This window comes from Vitis riparia, chromosome 13 (assembly GCF_004353265.1).
Source record: "Vitis riparia cultivar Riparia Gloire de Montpellier isolate 1030 chromosome 13, EGFV_Vit.rip_1.0, whole genome shotgun sequence".
In the NCBI taxonomy this organism is placed as follows: Eukaryota; Viridiplantae; Streptophyta; class Magnoliopsida; order Vitales; family Vitaceae; genus Vitis; species Vitis riparia.
The window spans coordinates 10,044,754-10,064,047 of NC_048443.1; the positions used below are offsets into that span (position 1 = coordinate 10,044,754).

A 19,294-nucleotide genomic window follows, 5' to 3' on the forward strand; every position below is an offset into this window, starting at 1 on the left:
GCATAACTTGGTAATTCATCTCATACATTCTTTTTTTAGTTGTGAACCCACCTCAACCTTATTTCATCTTTACTTTTTATTTCATTTTTGTTTTAGATGTGGACCCACTTCAATCTTATCTCTATCTTTCTCACCTAAAGCAAAGTTAATTAGCCCTCCATCAATATAATTATAATTTTATTTCATAAAAATTATTTAAAGCATCTAATGAAAAAAGTGTGTAATGATAAAGTACAAGAAGTTAAAAGTTTTTTTAAAAAATGATTTTTTATCCTTGTATTGTTTTATTTATTTATTTTTATCTTAAATGTAAATCTCTCTCTTCGAAGAAATTAATATCATTACATACTAAAAGTGCATTTTGCAATTGTTTCAATGTATAAATTTTTTTATTTTTCAAGTATTTAAAATATTAGAAATACTTCTTAAAATCATTGTCAAACGCACTCTAAGTACTTATTTTTTGTTTTTAAAAACAAAAATTGATAAAAACTTTCATATAAAGAATAGAAATTCTTAACAAAAAATATAAATTTAGTTCATGCCCTTAAAAATTATTTTTAAAAAATTTAAAATTTAAGATAGTAAATCCCAATTTGAAATTAGGGTGATTCTATGGTATTGGAAAGTAATTTTTCTATGGAATATATATATATAATAAAATATAAAATTGGTGGTCCATTAAAAACAACCACATAATAAAAATAGTTTCATTTATAATTAATCTAAATTTTATTTATATGTATCCGATTCTCATTTATTAACACTTAAATATAATTTCTTTATGTCATGATTTTATTTTATTTCTCATAGATATGTTTTAGGACTCATTGGAATTGATTCTCATAGACTTGTTTATAATCTATTACACTTCCATCAATAATCTCATAAAGACAAAATGTCTACTTCATACAATTCATTTTTTTTTTTTTTGATCAACTTTTGTTTGATTTTAAATTTTCAATAAAGATTGGTCACCCAAATTGGCTGTTTTTTTTTTTTTTGGTTTTCTTTTCTTTAATTGTAATTAACTAATGATGATGTTAAGATTAATAAAAATGATTTGGTGAAAGAAGTTCAAGACCAACCTAACCAATAAAAAAATGTGTATATTTCACTTTCTATATTATTAGATTAATCAAAATAAACTAATTATATGGAGGTGTTTGATAAAACTTAATACTAATTACTTAATTATTTAAGTTGACTTTTAGTCAAATTATACTTAAATTGTTGACTTAAAACTATTACTTAATTTTTATTTTAAGTATTAAGATTGTTTGACAAACCTAACTTATGATTAATTCTAAATGATCAAATTGACATAAATTATAACTAGGGTAAAGGAGGTCATGTAAAAGTAAAGGTCGTGGAATAGTAAAGGAGATTGTGAAGGTAATTATGGCAAATTGAGATAAAAAGGTAAAATAAAAATATGAATTTAAAAATAAGTTAATTTTTTTTATTTATTATTTAAAGTTTTTTTATTTTAAATCATACTATTATGTTTTTTTTACTAAACATACTTAATTTATTTAATGATTTAAATTAAGTTATTAATTTAATTTAATAAAGTATCCCATAAAAGACCTTTTGTTTTCCTTTCTTAACAAATTCATCAACTTTCAAGAAAAATATTTTCTTTTCTCATTTTCCTTGATTAGTAAAATTTTCATTGTTTGATAACAAAATTAAGTATTAAAAAAGGAAGAAAATAAATTGGTATGGCCTTCAATAATTTAAATGCAATACTATTTCATTGAAATAAATTTCAAGTGGATTAAAATCTTCTTAATTTTCATTTCTTTTTATGAATTTTATTGTTAATCATTTTCTTTTTCCATTTTAATCTCTTTCTACTTTAGTATGTTATTGTAAAAGAAATTATATGAACATTCTTGATTATAAGTCAAAAATAGAAAAATAATAGATAATCTTTTATTTTGATAGTGAATTTTTATTTTAGATAGTGAGCTTTTTATTTAATTTTTTTTAATTATTATTATTTTTTATAATTTTTTTTTTTAGGATTGTAAAAATTAACCAACTAATTAACATTTTTTTTTCTCTTTTCAATTGTGGCAAGATTTTGATTGAACTCAAGATTAATATAAATGATGTAGAAAGTTTTGAGCTTATTTGATAACATTTGAGAAAATAATTCTTCAAAACAATTTTTGAAAATAGCTATTACCCGTTTCGATTTATTCTTTCCAAAGGAATTGTACACTTAAATAAGATACAAAATTTTCCAAAATGTATATTATCTATATCTTCAATTTTTATTTAAATTATTGTGAAAAAATTAAAAAAATTTCAATTTTGTTCTGAAAAATAACTTATTTTAAGAATAAATTCTAAAAATAAATTGTTTTATATCAGAAGTTTGTCAAATGTATATTTCTAAGAGAAGAAACCCCATTTTTCATGTTGTTTTCAATAATAGTTTTTGAACAAGACTTTTATTTTATGTTTTTGTATCTTCAAATAAAAATTAATCGATTATTAAATCTAAAATTATATAAAGTTTATTTCATATAAATCTTCATAGTTGCATTAAATTACTTCATACAAGCAAAACCATCTAAGTACAAATATGATGTGAAAACACATTAATTGTCATATTTATCTTTCTATTCGATGGCTAATATTATCTATATTCTACTTTTTATTAACTAACAAAATTATAGAAAAATAATTATTTTCATTTCCCAAATTGTAGAACACAAGTTTCTAATGAAATTGGAAATGGGCATAATTGATTACATGACAAAATCCATCTTAGGAACAAAAGAAAAATGGAAACCTCAATTCAAAAAGATTAAAGGAAGAACACATGAATAAAGAAAACCACATATAAAGGTTAGACAACTACCAAGGCCCAAACATCTCACTTTTCCTGCTCTTTGTATCTCTATCATAAACCAAGAATCATTTTGCTCCACTTAGTGTTTCTCATTCTTCTTCACATCTACACCCTTCCCTAGTGAACCCTCTTGTTCTACCAATGTCTCTTGCTCTTGATCACATCTCTTTTTCATATCTTCCATAATTTTTTCTCTTCAGTCCTAAAATATTTATAAATATATTTGTACTAGCTTGAATTTAATTACAATCACATATAAACTTTGGAAATATTCTTTGTAATATTTGTTTCACAAAAAAATGGTATATTCTAATTTGGAATTTAAGACACCTCTTAACAATTTTTTATATCTTATAGTTAATAAAATTAACTAATTAAATATCAAATCGACTTTTGTTTTGGCTCTTCTTATGATTATGGTCTGTATGATTCTTATTGATCTTAAGATTAAATTAAAAAGGATAGGTAAGAGATCAACCTACTTTTAATTTATTAAACCTAATTTAATAAAATTAGCCAATTAAATTAGTTTGTCGTCTTTCTCTTTTTATAATTATGTTGCAAAGTTATCAAGATTAATCTAAAGGTTAGGTAAGAGAAATTGTGATTTATTAAATTTTAGTTAATAAAAGTAATCATAGCTTGTCGTCTTCTTATTTTTATAATTATGGCCGATTTGGTTCTTATCAATATGAAGATTAAATTACAAGATTAGGTAAAGGGCACCCACTTGCAATTTATTAATCTCAATTTAGTAAAATCAACTTGACTTATCTGTCTTTTTATAATTATGGTTGTCAAAGTGCTTGTGAACATCAAGATTAATTTAAAAGATTAGGTAAGGGCACCCACTTGCAATCTAGTAAATCAACTCGATTTATTTGTCTTTTTATAATTATGGTTGGCAAATTGCTTGTCAACATCAAGATTAATCTAAAAGATTAGGTGGGGGAACTATTTGTAACTTGTTAAATTCTACTAATTTATAAGGTTAGTCAAGCAAATCTACTAGTAAAATTTAAAATCAAAATCCATTTCAAAATAATAACGATAAGCTATTTTTTTTCTTGTTGCATTGAACTTATTGTTAATTAGATTTAGACATAAATAAATCTAATTATTTAACTATTAATTAAATTATTAAAAACTAATTAAAATTTAAATATCACTAATTAAATAATATAATATAAAATGTAATTAATTATTTTATATGTAAAATGTAATTATCTAATTAAAATTATTAAATACTTAAGCATCACCATACCTAAGATTTAAATTTTTTTTTTTTTTGTTATATGTACAAACAAATACCAAAGGACATTTCAATTTAAATAAATAAATAATTTCATGGAAAATATAGAAGTGAAAATAATATTTATACATTGTAATATTATATTGTAACCTTTTATAATTTATCAATCGAATTTAAATTGATTTTTGAGAAGTCAAAAACTTAGAAGTTAAAGAAAAAGTTCTATGCTTATTTGAGTAGATGTGGAAGCCAAAATTTTTTTTCATCTTATAGAAATTCTACTTTTACTTGTACAAGTTCTTTCATTATTAAACAAAGTTGTGATTAAGGTTTGCTAGTGGTAAAATTGGGATGCATATAACTTGAGATAGATATGAGATTCCTTCTTTGTGAAATTTGAATATTTGAAGTTCATAAAATAACAAGTTCATCGTCCAACACATGTTAAGACTATATTTGGTTACTAGAAAATTTGAGGGAGTTAGAGAAAAAGAAAACAAAGAGAAAATTAGAAAGAAAAAATAAAGAAAAATAAAAAATAGATTTCAAGTTAATAAATTATTTTGTGTTACTTCAAATTCATTACACTTTAATATTTTTATGTAAAGATTAAATAATTTTAAAAAGCATAAATTAATCTCTAATTAACTTTAACTATATCCAATTTTCTTTCTTACTTTTTATGGTAAACCCAAATATAAAAAAAAAAATTTAAATATTTTTCTTTCCTTGATATTTTCAAGGAAGTAAGCATAACTTAAATATTTCTTTCATACTTTAAGTTGTGCTACCAGAAGCTTTCATATAAACATTATTAATGATTTAAATCAATTATGTTATTTTACTAAACATACTTAATTTATTTAATGATTTAAATTAAGTTATTAATTTAATTTAATAAAGTATCCCATAAAAGACCTTTTGTTTCCTTTCTTAACAAATTCATCAACTTTCAAGAAAAATATTTTATTTTCTCATTTTCCTTGATTAATAAAATTTTCATTGATTGATAACAAAGTTAAGTATTAAAAAAGGAAGAAAATAAATTGGTATGACCTTCATCAATAATTTAAATGTAATACTATTTCATTGAAATACATTTGAAGTGGATTGAAATCTTCTTAATTTTCATTTCTTTTTTATGAATTTTATTGTTAATCATTTTCTTTTCCCATTTTAATCTCTTTCTACTTTAGTATGTTATTGTTATTGTAAAAGAAATTATAAGAACATTCTTGATTATAGAGTCAAAAATAGAAAAATATTATATAATCTTTTATTTTGATAGTGAATTTTTATTTTAGCTGGTGAGACTTTTATTTTAAAACTTTTGAATTATTATTTTATTATTATTATTATTATTTTTAGGATTGTAAAAATTAACCAACTAATTAACATTTTTTTTTCTCTTTTCAATTGGGGCGAGATTTTGATTGAATTCAAGATTAATATAATGTTGTAGAAAGTTTTGAGCTTATTTGACAACATTTGTGAAAATAATTCTTCAAAAAAAATTCTTGAAAAGAGCTATTATTCGTTTCGATTTATTCTTTACAAAGGAATTGTACACTTAAATATGATACAAAATTTTCCAAAATATATATTATCTATATCATCAATTTTTATTTAAATTGTTGTAAAAAAAAAAAACATTTCAATTTTGTTCTAAAAAATAACTTATTTTAAGAATAAATTCTAAAAAAGAATTGTTTTATATTAGAAGTTTGTCAAATGTATATTTCTAAGTGAAAAAACCCCATTTTTCATGTTGTTTTCAATAATAGTTTTCGAACAAGACTTTTATTTTATGTTTTTATATCTTCAAATAAAAATTAATCAATTATTAAATCTAAAATCATATAAAGTTTACTACATATAAATCTTCATAGTTGCATTAAATTACTTTGTATAAGCAAAACCGTCTAAGTACAAATTTGATGTGAAAACACATTAATTGTCATATTTATCTTTCTATTTGATGGCTAATATTATCTATATTATACTTTTTATTAACTAACAAAATAAAAAAAATTATAGAAAAATAATTATTTTCATTTGCCAAATCGTAGAACACAAGTTTCTAATGAAATTGGAAATGGGCATAATTGATTACATGACAAAATCCATCTTAGGACCAAAAGGAAAACAAAAACCTTAATTTAAACATATTAAAGGAAGAACACATTAATAAAGCAAACCACATAAAAAGGTTAGACAACTACAAAGGCCCAAATATCCCACTTTTCATGCTCTTTGTATCTCTATCATAAACCATGAATCATTTTGCTCCACTAAGTGTTTCTCATTCTTCTTCACATCTACACCCTTCCCTAGTGAACCCTCTTATTCTATCATCGTCTCTTGCTGTTGATCACATCTCTTTTTCATATCTTCCGTAACTTTTTCTTTCATGTCTTAAAATATTTATAAATATATTAGTACCAGCTTCAATTTAATTAAAATCACATATAAACTTTGGAAATATTCTATGTCATATTCTTTTCACAAAAGAAAAAAGTATATTCTAATTTGGAATTTAAGACACCTCTTAACAAATTTTATATCTTATATAGTTAATAAAATTAACTAATTAAACATCAAACCGACTTTTGTTTTGGCACTTCTTATGATTATGGTCTGTATAATTCTTATTGATCTTAAGATTAATTTAAAAAGGATTGGTAGGAGATCAACCTACTTTTAATTTATTAAACCTAAGTTAATAAATGTCACACTCCCGTTTTTTTTTTTCTTTTTTTTTTTGTCAAACATAACAATTGATACTCAATCACAACATAAGTGCTCTTAAACAAAATACGGGGATAGAAAAATTTAAATGCTGAGTTCCAGCTTGATTTTGCACAAAAAGAGAAAATGCAAAACCTGTTATAAAGAGTACATCCTGTATTAAACTTTGCAACTAGTAGTTGACAAAATATGATTCGTTTCACAAAAGAAACTTATACTACATTAATTTACATATACCAAAACCCCATGGTTCACTATGGGTAGCCCATACTACAAGTGTACATAACAAATATACATTACATCATTACTTCAAAAAGATTTAGTCTTTGATACAAAGGCAAAGCCTCAAAACACTTTCAATGCGAGCAAACAACATCCAATCAACGTAAAAGCAATGCTCAAACATTATTTCTAGCATAGGTCTTCTGATTTGCATCTAAAGGTGGAAGGGATAGGATGATTTCACAACTCAGTAGGAAAGTTTATAACCATCCTAAGCATACCCTTAAAAACCTTGAATTAAACGTATAATAACATGCATGATAAACATTTTATAACCATTAACAAATATGTAATCATGTCAAACATGTATGCATGTGTTTGCTGGTTTCATCTTTGTTTTTCCTTATCCATCATTTCACAATTGATAAATTGTTAACCCCCACCAATCTACACATCAGATATCAATGCTCCATAAAATACTCGGTCAATATAATAATGACTATTTTAAGACATCACCCAAGGGTAAGTCATAACCCGTGTTTTCTGAGACTCATGCCCAAGGACAGGACCAACCTCGTGTCTTTAAGGACTAAAACAAAGGGATAGGACCAACCCCATGTCTTTAGGGACTAAAACCCAGTGGCATGACCAACCCTATACACCCACATCAGAGTGTCTTCCTCGAGGGCTTTAGGGACGTTCACCCAAGGACCCATGGTCTTGCATAAACAATATATCAAAGGATAATGCCTGTAGCATCACATAAACACTTCCCACCAATCAATTCTCTGAATATCATCTGTGATTATTCTATATCCTTCTTGCAATGCAACCACACTATGAACCATTTCCACAACACAGAACCATGAATCTTCATACCAATATACGTTCCAATATCGTTGTAACATTTTAATACAATAAACCGAGATGCAATGACACATTAAAATATATATGAAATCTTAAAAATGACATGAAATTCCAATAAATATTTCAAGGAAAGAAATCAGATACACCATGGAACAACATAAAATTCCTTACCTTACACTGACTTTCCCTTTGTGATTCTTCTATGTAGGCGATCTTTACCTATTATAAGGAACTAAAATAAAACAACATAATTTACGTTTCTTAACCATGAAAATTTATTCAATTAAAACTTATGAAATTTTCCTTTCTTACTAATTTTTAACAACTTACTGTTGTTAATTTTTAATCCTCATATTCTCCAATTAATTACCAAACACTAATTGTTTTGATTTTTTTCCTAAAGCCTAACCCATCAACAAGCCCCGGTGTCCAAATAACCTAATTAATCACATGTTTACTAATCTATTTTTCAATCAAACCAAACTAAACTTAGATTTATGTTGATCTCACCATTAATAAAATACTTAAGGTAAAACACTTTAATCCTTAATTAATTGTGATTTTTAACTAAAACATGTTTATAGTTAATTACACTCAACTTTTACACAAATTTTACCGTTAATTTGTTTCAACATACTATTAGGAACCAAAATAAACCAAAATTACTAAATGAAACCATTTCCTTACCTCAAATCTTCACTTTATCTCTCTAGATCCTCTCTCTAACCCAAGTTGCTACAGGTGAAATACTGCAAAACGAGTTGCAGGCCCTTATAAAAAGGTCTCCATGCAACCAAGTAGGAGGTGGCAGGCCACATGGCTGCCATCAACCCCAACTTTCCAATTTTGCACTTCAGTCCTCCAAATTAACCAATATTAAACCTACAATTGCCCATTAGTCCTTTAGGTTTTCATAACTCTAATCAGCCCCTAAGAACCTAATAAGCATGGTTAAGTCATTAATTAATCCCACTTAACCTTAATCAAAGTTTAATTCATAATTAAATAAGATTAGCATTAAACTAGTTTTAACATCTAATTAAGCACGTTTAAAGTTAAGTACTAAGATCATCATTATTGCCTATTTAATTCATTAGTACTAGGTATTACATCCTCTCCCCCTAACAAAAATTTCGTCCTCGAAATTTAAAGAAGCAAACCTGTAAAGAGTTTCAGGTACTTGTTTCTCATATCTGATTCCAACTCCCATGTAGCTCATTCCATTCCATGATGATCCCATAACACTTTCACTATAGGTATGGTTTTGGTTTGTTGTACCTGCTATTTCTTATCTAAAATCTCTCTCGACCCTTCCTCATAGGTTACATCTTCTTGCAAATTCAAATCATGTTAATCTAGTAAATGTGTGGTATGAAGCTCATACTTTCGCAACATGGAGACATGAAACATATCATGTATACCTGATAGTTGTGGTGGTAAGGCTAATTTGTATGCTACCTCTCCAACATTTTGAAGGATTTCAAAGGGCCCAATATATCTTGGAGCAAGCTTTCAACTTTTACCAAATTGAAATACGCCTCTCCGAGGTGTTACACATAAAAACACGTGATCTCCTATATGGAACTCTATGGGTCTCCTTATGTGATCAACAAAACATTTTTTACAAAAAAAAAAAAAAAACCTTTATTAATTAGGAATTTGGTATACATTCCAACATTTTATATATATATATATATTCATCTATTTTGAAACTAAGTTGTAGAGGTGAAAATAATTGAGTATCATAAGCTAGGATGCTTTTAAGTTCAAGCTATTATAAATAACAATCATTGTCATTGACAACTTTGCCTAATAGTGTAATATGCATATAAGATTAGAATAAATAAGAAAAAAAATGTTACAAATCATAAATTAGAAAATATCACATTTTATTTAGCTTTCTTAAAATGAAATGAAATATATTGATGCAACAAAAACAATATATTTTATGAATTTTAATAAAAATTTCTCCATAGTTTTGATTGATATGAAAGAAATATCATGCAAATAAAAAAAAATAATAAAAGAGGGATATATATATATATATATATATATATAATATATAATATATATATATATATATATATATATATATATAGATATATGATTGCCATCAACTTGTATCCTTAGGATGCAATCTTCGGTCTTTAAAAATAAATGAATGTGATAAACTAGAGAGGCTTCCAAATGGATGGCAGAGTCTAACATGCCTCGAAGAGTTGGAAATCAAGAATTGTCCAAAGCTGGCATCATTTCTAGAGGTAGGTTTCCCATCAAAGCTGAGACATCTTACTCTTGGAAATTGTGAAGGTCTAGAGTGTCTACCTGATGGGATGATGCGAAATAGTAACGACAGCAGCAACTCATGCGTCCTTGAATCCTTGAAAACAAAGAAGTGTTCATCTCTCATTTTTTTGGTTTGAAATGCTCTTCAATTTTAAACTAACATGTTGTTATTTGTTTGCAACATGTTATATTTGTAGAAAATTTTCTTATCAAGATTATATTGTAGATTTGAATAATGTTTAAGGTGAAGGAGACTTTTTGGCATGTCCTGCTATCTTGAGTTGTGCAAGTTAGAGGCTCAAAGAGCACAAACTCTTATGACTGGAAGAAAGACAATTGAGTTCTCATTCTATGATAAGTTGTGAGCATTGTATGGTATTCTTTGAATTGCACATAACCTTATTTAGCTTTCAAATACTTAATGCAATTGTGCATGAACATAAACTGAACTCATACTTGACACAATTGTGAGTTATATGGTATGCATTCTTATTTTCTTTTTATTTTATGCATGGGTCAAAAAATGCACTATTGGTAACTTTGAACTTTAACTTTAATACCTAAGGAACATTTGGTTATTGCAATACCTAATGCTTTTTGGAAGTTGGTTACGGTATTCATGGGTGAAAAAATATTATTTTTTTTATTTTTTATTTTTTGATTTCAAGTAGATTCATGGCCTTCATCAATTCCTTGCATATTCCTAATATTATAAATCTTACTTGTTTTCCCAAATTGCATATCCTATGATAGAAGTGAAAACATTAAAGATTGTTAATTGAAAGAAATAATCTATTTGCAGCTGGAGATTGGAGATAAGATTACAACATGATCTCATGTCCTTGGTAATTTGTAAATTGAGGGTTTTCACAAGGCTTTGCCCCCAATACCAGTAAAAGAAGAAGAACTACAAGGTAATTTGTACTAACATTAGTACCTTGTATCTCCAGTTTCATAGAGAGTTGATAATTGAATTGGTGCTCAACATGTGGTCTTTGTCCTAAGATAGGTGCATTATCCATGCCAAGTAGATGCCCTATTCAAATTATAAGGCTTTGGATTCCTTAATAATTGGAATGATCTCTAGAATTCTTGCCTATTTCTAAATGTCATGTCACATATTTCCAATAGACCAGCTTCCTTGTGCTCTAAATTTTGGAGATCACGAGTTACCAAAATTTGTGGTTTGCATTAGAGAAGGATTGTTTGATGCTCTCACTACTGGCTACATCTTTTGCCCTTGAAACTAAATATCTTTCAATCCCCTCTAGTGAGAAAAGAATAAAGAACATAAACAAGTTGTCCCATGATGACTCATATTCCTAAGGTTTTAGTTGATGATGTACCTTCCTAAGATTGAAGAGTGAGAAATGTCAAAGACATCCCTTATCTGAGTGAGGCCTTCAAAGACTCCTCACTCTCAAACAACTCATGATTGATGGTATACTTTAAGATGTGTTTCTTCTCAGATGGCCTGTCCTTTCTTCCAATATATCTCCTATATATTTTCATGTAAAGATTCCAGAATCCATGACTTCCCCACATCACCAAGACCTCACCTAGGCTCCAGTGCTATTTGTCAACTGAAGGAGAACTCTACCATGGTTTCAGAGCTATACATCAGTTCTAAATCCAATGATGAGACATCAATTCAAGATTTCCCATAGGTCTTATTTATAAATAGATGGAGAGATTCATCTTTGATCCATAATAGTTTAGATTCCAAAAATGGAATCTGGTGGAGTTCACCCTATTCTATCCATAAATTTAGTAAGTTTCATCTATTCCCAACACATAATTCTTACATTTTATCTTCTTTTTTATGAGTATAAATTGTCATATTGTTGAAATTTTCTACAAGTTGAGCTACTAGAGAATCCCTACACTGAACATTTTTGTTGAAAACTTGACTAGGGGGCAGTTTCTAACAACAATTACAAGCTTTAAGGCTTCACATTTTCTATTTGAAGTTTGTTTCCCTTGTTGGCCCCTTCCACAGTCCCATGTAAGCATCAATGTTTTTCTCTCTCCCAATTTAGATTTTCACACAATTGTTTAACTGAATTAGCAAGATGTTCTAATTGGTGTATTATTATAGGATTCTTTTTGTGACAGGTTGTCTAACTTCCTATTCACTATGTTTCCTACTATGTTCAATTATAGTGACATGCCAATTGGATATCTAGAATTTATATGTTGTAATGAATGATAAGCTACCAAGAGGGTGCACAACTTCAAGCCTCTTAGAGAGCTAATAATTGATAGGTTGCATGGCCCGAGACACGCCTCTTTTCTAGGGATAGATTTTTCATCCAATGTAAGAAGGTTGATAATTCAAAATTGTGCATAGAGGCTTTGTGGTTGTTACTAATTGGAATGATTCATAATTCAAGCAATAGCAAGTCTCTAGAATTCTTTTAGATTTCTAAATGTCCTCTCATGTATTTCCAAGAGGCCAACTTCCTATAATATTCCTAATGAAGGTGGAAATCCTAAGTTACCAAAATTGGGGTGTAAAGTGGATGAATGTTGTCAAATGCAAACGAAGAATACCACTTCTCTTGAATAACGGTATGCTACTTGTCTCTATATCTCATATTATTATCAAGAGATGCCTTACCTGATGCTTAAACACCTTAGTATTTATGAATATGGCAAACATGTTTTGTTTTTGTGTCATGTTCCACTCCCAATGCTTCCATTTGATTGTGAACTAGTTGTGGTAGCTGCCCACTTGGTCTTTCTCAATTCCTTGTTTATTGGCAATATTCCAAAGCTTAATTCTCCTCCCAAATCACAAGCTAGAGTACAAGTGATAGAATTAGCCATTGTTTGTTACCAGGAAATCATCCGTTTGTGTCAAGGGGAATGGAGATCAATACCAACACAATCTAATTTCCCTTTGTGATTTGAAGATTAAGGGTTTTCAAAAGCATTTTCTCCAATATCAGTGAATGAAGACAAGCTGCCATAGAAACAACTAGCAGCTTTGATTGAGTTGGTGTCCAAGTCTCCCAAAGAACTTGCAATTGAGTTGGTGCTCAAGACAGTTTACTTCCCCAACATAGGTATGTTATTGCATAGTTTAAAATTATAGCACTTTGATTCCTTACTAATTGGAATGCATGATAGCATAACATGTATCTAGAATTCTTGCATTTTTCTAATTATGTTATGTTTGTTGAATAGGCTAGCTTCCTCAAGTGCTCTAAAATGTGGAGATTACAAGTTGCTAAAATTTGTGCATCTATATATATTAGATGAAGATTGGGTGATTCACAAGAACAACTACACATCCCTTGAATCATGTATGTTGCTCGGTCTCCACATCATGGAGACATTTGCTAAGCTCCATTTGTAGTTGGCAAGTGAAACTATATATGAGAGACATACCTCCTAAATCAAATGATGAGAGATGACCCACAGATAGCCCACATCTTCTATGTGAAAACAGATGGCGAGATTCATCTTTGATCTATAATGGCTCACAACAATAGCAGAAGCAAAGAGAGTTCACCATATCCTAGTTTCATACCATTGAAATTTTCTTCAAGTGGAGTTATTTGGTGAATTTTGCAGTTACCTTTATTGTTAAAAAACTTCACTACAGAGTAGCATTTGACAGCTGTTACAAGCTTTACGACTTTACATTTACTATTCAGTGTTTATTCTTCTTGTTGATCCCTTCCACAGTCCCATGTAAGCATCAATATTTGTATCTCTCCCAATTCAATTTTTCATGCAACTTTATCCTTTCACTGGATGAGTTCATTTATGTTAATAAGATTTTCTTTTTGGTGTATTCCTACAGGATTCTTTCTACAATGGGTTGTTTAACTTCACTTTCAGCATAGCTTCTAGTTCATCAGTTGTAGTGAAATTGGCAATTGGATATCTACAAATCATATGGTGCAATATATAAGAAACCACCAGGAGGGTGTAGAACCTTAAGTCTGTTAAGAGAGATGGTTGCATGCCCAAGAAACATCGATCTCTTTCTTAGGGACAAATTTGTATATATATCTTTGGAGTTGTTACTGATTGGAATGATTCAAAAGTAGCAACAGGCGACTGTGATTCTTTCAGATTTCTAAATGCCCCATTTCCACATTTTTCCAAGAAGCCAACTTTCTGCAATCCTAATGAAGGTGGAGATTCTGAGTTGCCCAAATTTGGAGTTCAGACTAAATGCATGTTGTCAAATGTAAATGTAGAACATCACTTCTCTTGAATACCGGTATGTTGCTTGTCTCTTATTTCTCGCATAATTGTCAAGAGATGCCTTACTTGATGCTTAAACATCTTGGTATTAATGATCATGGAAAACAAATTTCGGGTGGTAGAGAAGGGGATAATGCACCACAACATATTTCTTGTACATCTTGCAAGGATGCTCTACCATAATGATAAAAAGAAATAGAGTATCCAAAACTAAGCAATGAGATGAGGAGGAAGGAAATGAGAAGGAGAGGAAACAACCCAATGCAAAGATGCATCAAATTGTTGTCTCTTGACAAGGGGATGAAGAGATGGAGAACACAAGATGCTGCTTTTTGGTAATAGGAGGAAGTCATGAAGATAAATTGTTTGGCTTGACCAAGAGAGGAAGAAACTGAGAAAAAAGAATCCAAGGTTCATTAGAGGATACTGGTGCAACATTACACCCATGTAAATATAAACTAACTGTCAATGCCACATTGAATAAGGTTCACATGATGTGCCCATAAGTTACACATGGTAGACTATCAACTATAGGCAAAAGCTGAGTGTCTGCCAAGTCCATCATGTTGTGGAAGAATCATGTCAATCTTCATTTCATACATCTCTTCCTCCTTTAGCCATCAACCCATCCATAAATTGAGTACTCTATCCCTACCACCGGAGGCTACCTTCTCACCATCTGGACTCCAATCAACAGCAAAGACCTTTCCAGAATACGAAAAGAAGGAAAACATTAATTAAAACAAGTACAATGTCAAAAGAAGAATATTAACTAGTACTTAAGAGGAGGAAAATACCTCATCTTCATAGCCTCGAAGATCTTGTTTTAACTTTTGTGTCCGTATATCTCAAGCCTATACGATAAACAATATTAAATCGAGTTCATTGCTATGTTGTTGATGTTAGCATGAATAAGAAAAGCCACCTTGGCAAAACAAAAGCACTCACATTCCCTACTGCAACCATAATTTCCCACCTACTCTAAAAATTCTAGCCCAAAATCAGTAGACATGACCGTCCTTAATATTAGTAATTGGTTTCTAACATATTTGCAACAATTTAGAACAACTACAAGGCTTGGTGTGATGGGAGTGTCTGCGGTGGTCAGGAGTGCAAGGGAAGATTCATAAGAAATATCCAAAGTAGAATGCATTCATAGGATTTTTCATTTTAGTATATTTTCATAATACACTATCCCGAATTACTGTTTAAACTTGGAAGAAAAAAACATCTATGTGATTATATCTAACTATAATTTACCAAAATAAGACTTCATAAGGAAAGAGTATACCTGAAATCAGGACAAAATATTTTTCCTAGTTTGACCTTTGTTTTTTTTCTTTTTTAGTGCCTTGAAAAGCTATAACAAAGCAACAGAATCATTCAACTATATGATAATCCCATCTATACCACAAAAAGACATAGTTCCCACAATTTACCTTCAGTATAGAGTCCTTGCTTCCACTCAAAAGAAGCCTACCATCAGCAGACCAACTATAGGGCAAACATGAAACAAGATGATTGACTATGTAAAGAAAAAAAAAGGAAAAAAAGAAGGGATTATCTTAAACAAGAATAATAGAAGCGATTCAAACCTTATCTGATGGACAGGCTCGACATGGCCACAAAAAGCAGCAACAAATTAATGGCATTAGCATTGAGAAGTAGCATCAATTCATTTTTCTTTCAATCCTCAAAGTCAGCTGTCATTATGTCTTCTCATTTGTATGAACATAAAATGCTTTGGGCTTTAATAGATCAAAATATTACATATTTGAAATTATACTTCTTTCTTTTAAGTTTTTAGGTTGCTATAGGATGGAGTTTATTTTCTGATCAATATGTGTACATATAAATGCCCTTATCTACATTACTGATTTTTAATGTTTTGAAGTTTGTGTCTTGTTCCAATTCCATTGCTCTAATTGATTTGTCAACTAACATTCTGAAGCTTCCTCATCTTCTCTGACAGCATGCATCGAAGAAGACATCTGTACATGGAGAATGGAGATTTAGGATTATAGCCTTTTCCTCAGTACTAGAAGAAGAAGAGCTTCCACAAAAGCAATTAGCATTGCCACCTTATGCACTAATTGGGAAGCTACTAAAAAAGCCTCAATGTTTCCCAGAGATTTGGTAATTGAATTGGTCCTCAAGACTTGGTTTATTTCTACAAAATAGACTTGCTAAGTAGGTGCTTCATTCAAAATTAATGGGCTTTAAATTTTCTCATGGATTCTGAATAATTCATAACAGCAACTCATCTATGGAATTCTTGCATGTTTTTAACTGTCTCCTGTTGTCTTTCCAATAGGTCTACTTCCTCCCATGCTCTAAATTGTGGATCACGAGTTGCCAAAATTTGTGGTTTATACTAAATGAGGGTTGTTTGATGCATAAGACTAAGTGTAAATCCCTTATATACATCTATGTTGTTGTTAGTCTCCACCTTCCACATCAAATTCTGAGGGGTATATTACCTCCCATAATTAAATACCTCCATATTTGTGATTGTGAAATACTCTGTATGACTAAAGGGAATTCAGATCTGCCTACCTCCTTGACTAATAGTTACCTCACCTAAGTTCTATACAAACCTCTTGCATCTTAAAGAAACAGAGAAAAACAGTATTCTATCCTTTGGCTCAAAGAAACTGTTGGAAAATCGAAACTGATATGGAAAGAAATAACTTTGTAAAGTTGTAAATTATTTATTAGTTTTCAATCTTTGTATTTTTAGGAAAGTAATTATTTGGAGTTATTTATTAGTTGTCAATCTTTGTATTTTTAGGAAAGTAATTGTTAGGAGTTATTCTTTCCTTTTAATCAATGATTTAGTTTCCTAATTTGAAGGATTTGTATATGTTGTAAACTCTATAAAAGAATAATCTCAATGAAAGAAAATTATTCCCGTGAAACCCTATTCTTCAACTTGGTATCAGAGCTAGCAATTTGCTTGCCGAAATCCTTCTTCTTCCTCTCTTTCAATTCCTGTTCTCTAAAACCATGTCAGATATTTCAAACGAGTCCACTACTGTTCCTCAACCTTCTTTGAACAATCCCATCATCACTGATTCTTCAAAAATCAGTCCTACCATCTCGGAATCTCACTCTGTCCAAATCACCACAATTCGCTTGAATGGTGACAACTTTCTGAGATGGTCTTAATTAGTTCGGATGTACATCAGAGGACGTGGAAAGATGGGCTACCTGAAGGGTGAAAAGAAGGCTCCTGTAGTAGATGATCCGAACTATGCTATATAGGATGCTAAAAATTCCATGGTGATGACATGGCTTGTGAATTCTATGGAAGAAGACATTAGCTCTAATTACATGTGCTATCCAACAGCATAAGAGCTTTGGGAGAATGTAAATCAAATGTATTCTAATTTAGGGAATCAATCACAGATCTTTGAATTAACCCTCAAACTTGGTGAGATACGACAAAGGGAGGACAATGTCACAAAGTACTTCAACTCCTTGAAGTGGATCTGGCAAGACCTCTTGACATCTGGTACTTCTAGTGTTTCTTTGGCGCATACACAAGTAATGAATTATATGCTCTATCTTGTCGTTTTAAATCTATTCCATGGATAATCGATTTTGGAGCATCCAACCACATGACCAATTCCTCAAACATGTTTGAATCATATTCACCATGTCCTAGAAATAAAAAGGTTCGGATAGCTGATGGTAATTTCTCACCTATTGCAGGAAAAGGTCTAATAAAAATCTCTGAGGGAATAGATCTTAAATCTGTTCTCCATGTTTCTAAACTTACTTGTAATCTCTTGTCTGTTAGCAAATTATCTAGAGATTCTAATTGTTGTGTTATCTTCTCTGAATCCCATTGTATTTTTTAGGACCAGAGCTCGAGGAAGACAATTGGCAGTGCTAGGATGATCGATGGTCTCTATTATTTCAAGGATAATTTACCTAGTAATAAAATTGCTCAAGGACTAAGTAGTATTAGTTCTCTTTTTGTTTGTGATCAAATAATGGTTTGGCATTGTAGATTAGGCCATCCTAGTTTCTCTTATTTAAAACATTTATTCCAGTGTTATTTCAAAAGGTTGATCCTTTATCATTTCAATGTGAAATTTGTTTATTGGCAAAGAGCCAACGAAAAACTTACATTCCAAAACCCTACTATGCATCAAATGATGTTTGGGGACCTTCAAAAGTAACCACAATTTCAGGAAAAAAATGGTTTGTGACCTTTATAGACGATCATACACGTCTTTGTTGGGAATATTTAATGAGGAAAAAATCTGAAGTCGAAAGGATTTTTAAAGAATTTTACAGAATGATTGAAAATCAATTTCAAACAAAAATCAGTATTTTGAGATCTGATAATGAGACTGAGTACTTTAATAAAGTTTTGGAAACCTTTTCAAATGAGAAAGGAATTTTACATCAATCCTCGTGTTATGATACCCCTGAACAGAATGGAATAGCTTAACGTAAAAATAAACACTTGTTAGAAGTAGCACGCGCTATGAAATTTTACATGAATATTCCAAAATACTTATGGGGGGATGCCATACTAACTGCTTCATATCTAATCAACAGGATGCCTACAAAAATTTTGCAGTATACCACTCCTTTGGAGTGCTTGAAAAAGGTATTTCTAGAATCTCGAATTAATTCTGAATTACCCTTGAAAATATTTGATTGCACTGCATATGTACACATTCCAAAAATGTCAAGATCTAAGTTAGACCCAAGAGCAGAAAAATGTGTTTTTGTAGGATATACTCCTAATAAAAAGGGTTACAAATGTTTTAATCCCCTTAAAAAACGTTTTTACACAACTATGGATGTTTCCTTTA

General features: G+C 29.6%; 1 protein-coding gene across 1 annotated transcript in view; it reads left to right on the forward strand.

Annotated features, from left to right (window-relative positions):
- The window catches only part of LOC117928290, an 18,563-nt gene extending 4,400 nt beyond the window's left edge, over positions 1-14,163 (forward strand). Inside the window, exon 3 of the mRNA XM_034848198.1 lies at positions 14,091-14,163. Within this exon, the coding sequence (XP_034704089.1) occupies positions 14,091-14,163 (73 nt within the window). The remainder of the gene's footprint in view (positions 1-14,090) is intronic.
- The last annotated feature ends 5,131 nt before the right edge of the window (positions 14,164-19,294 follow it).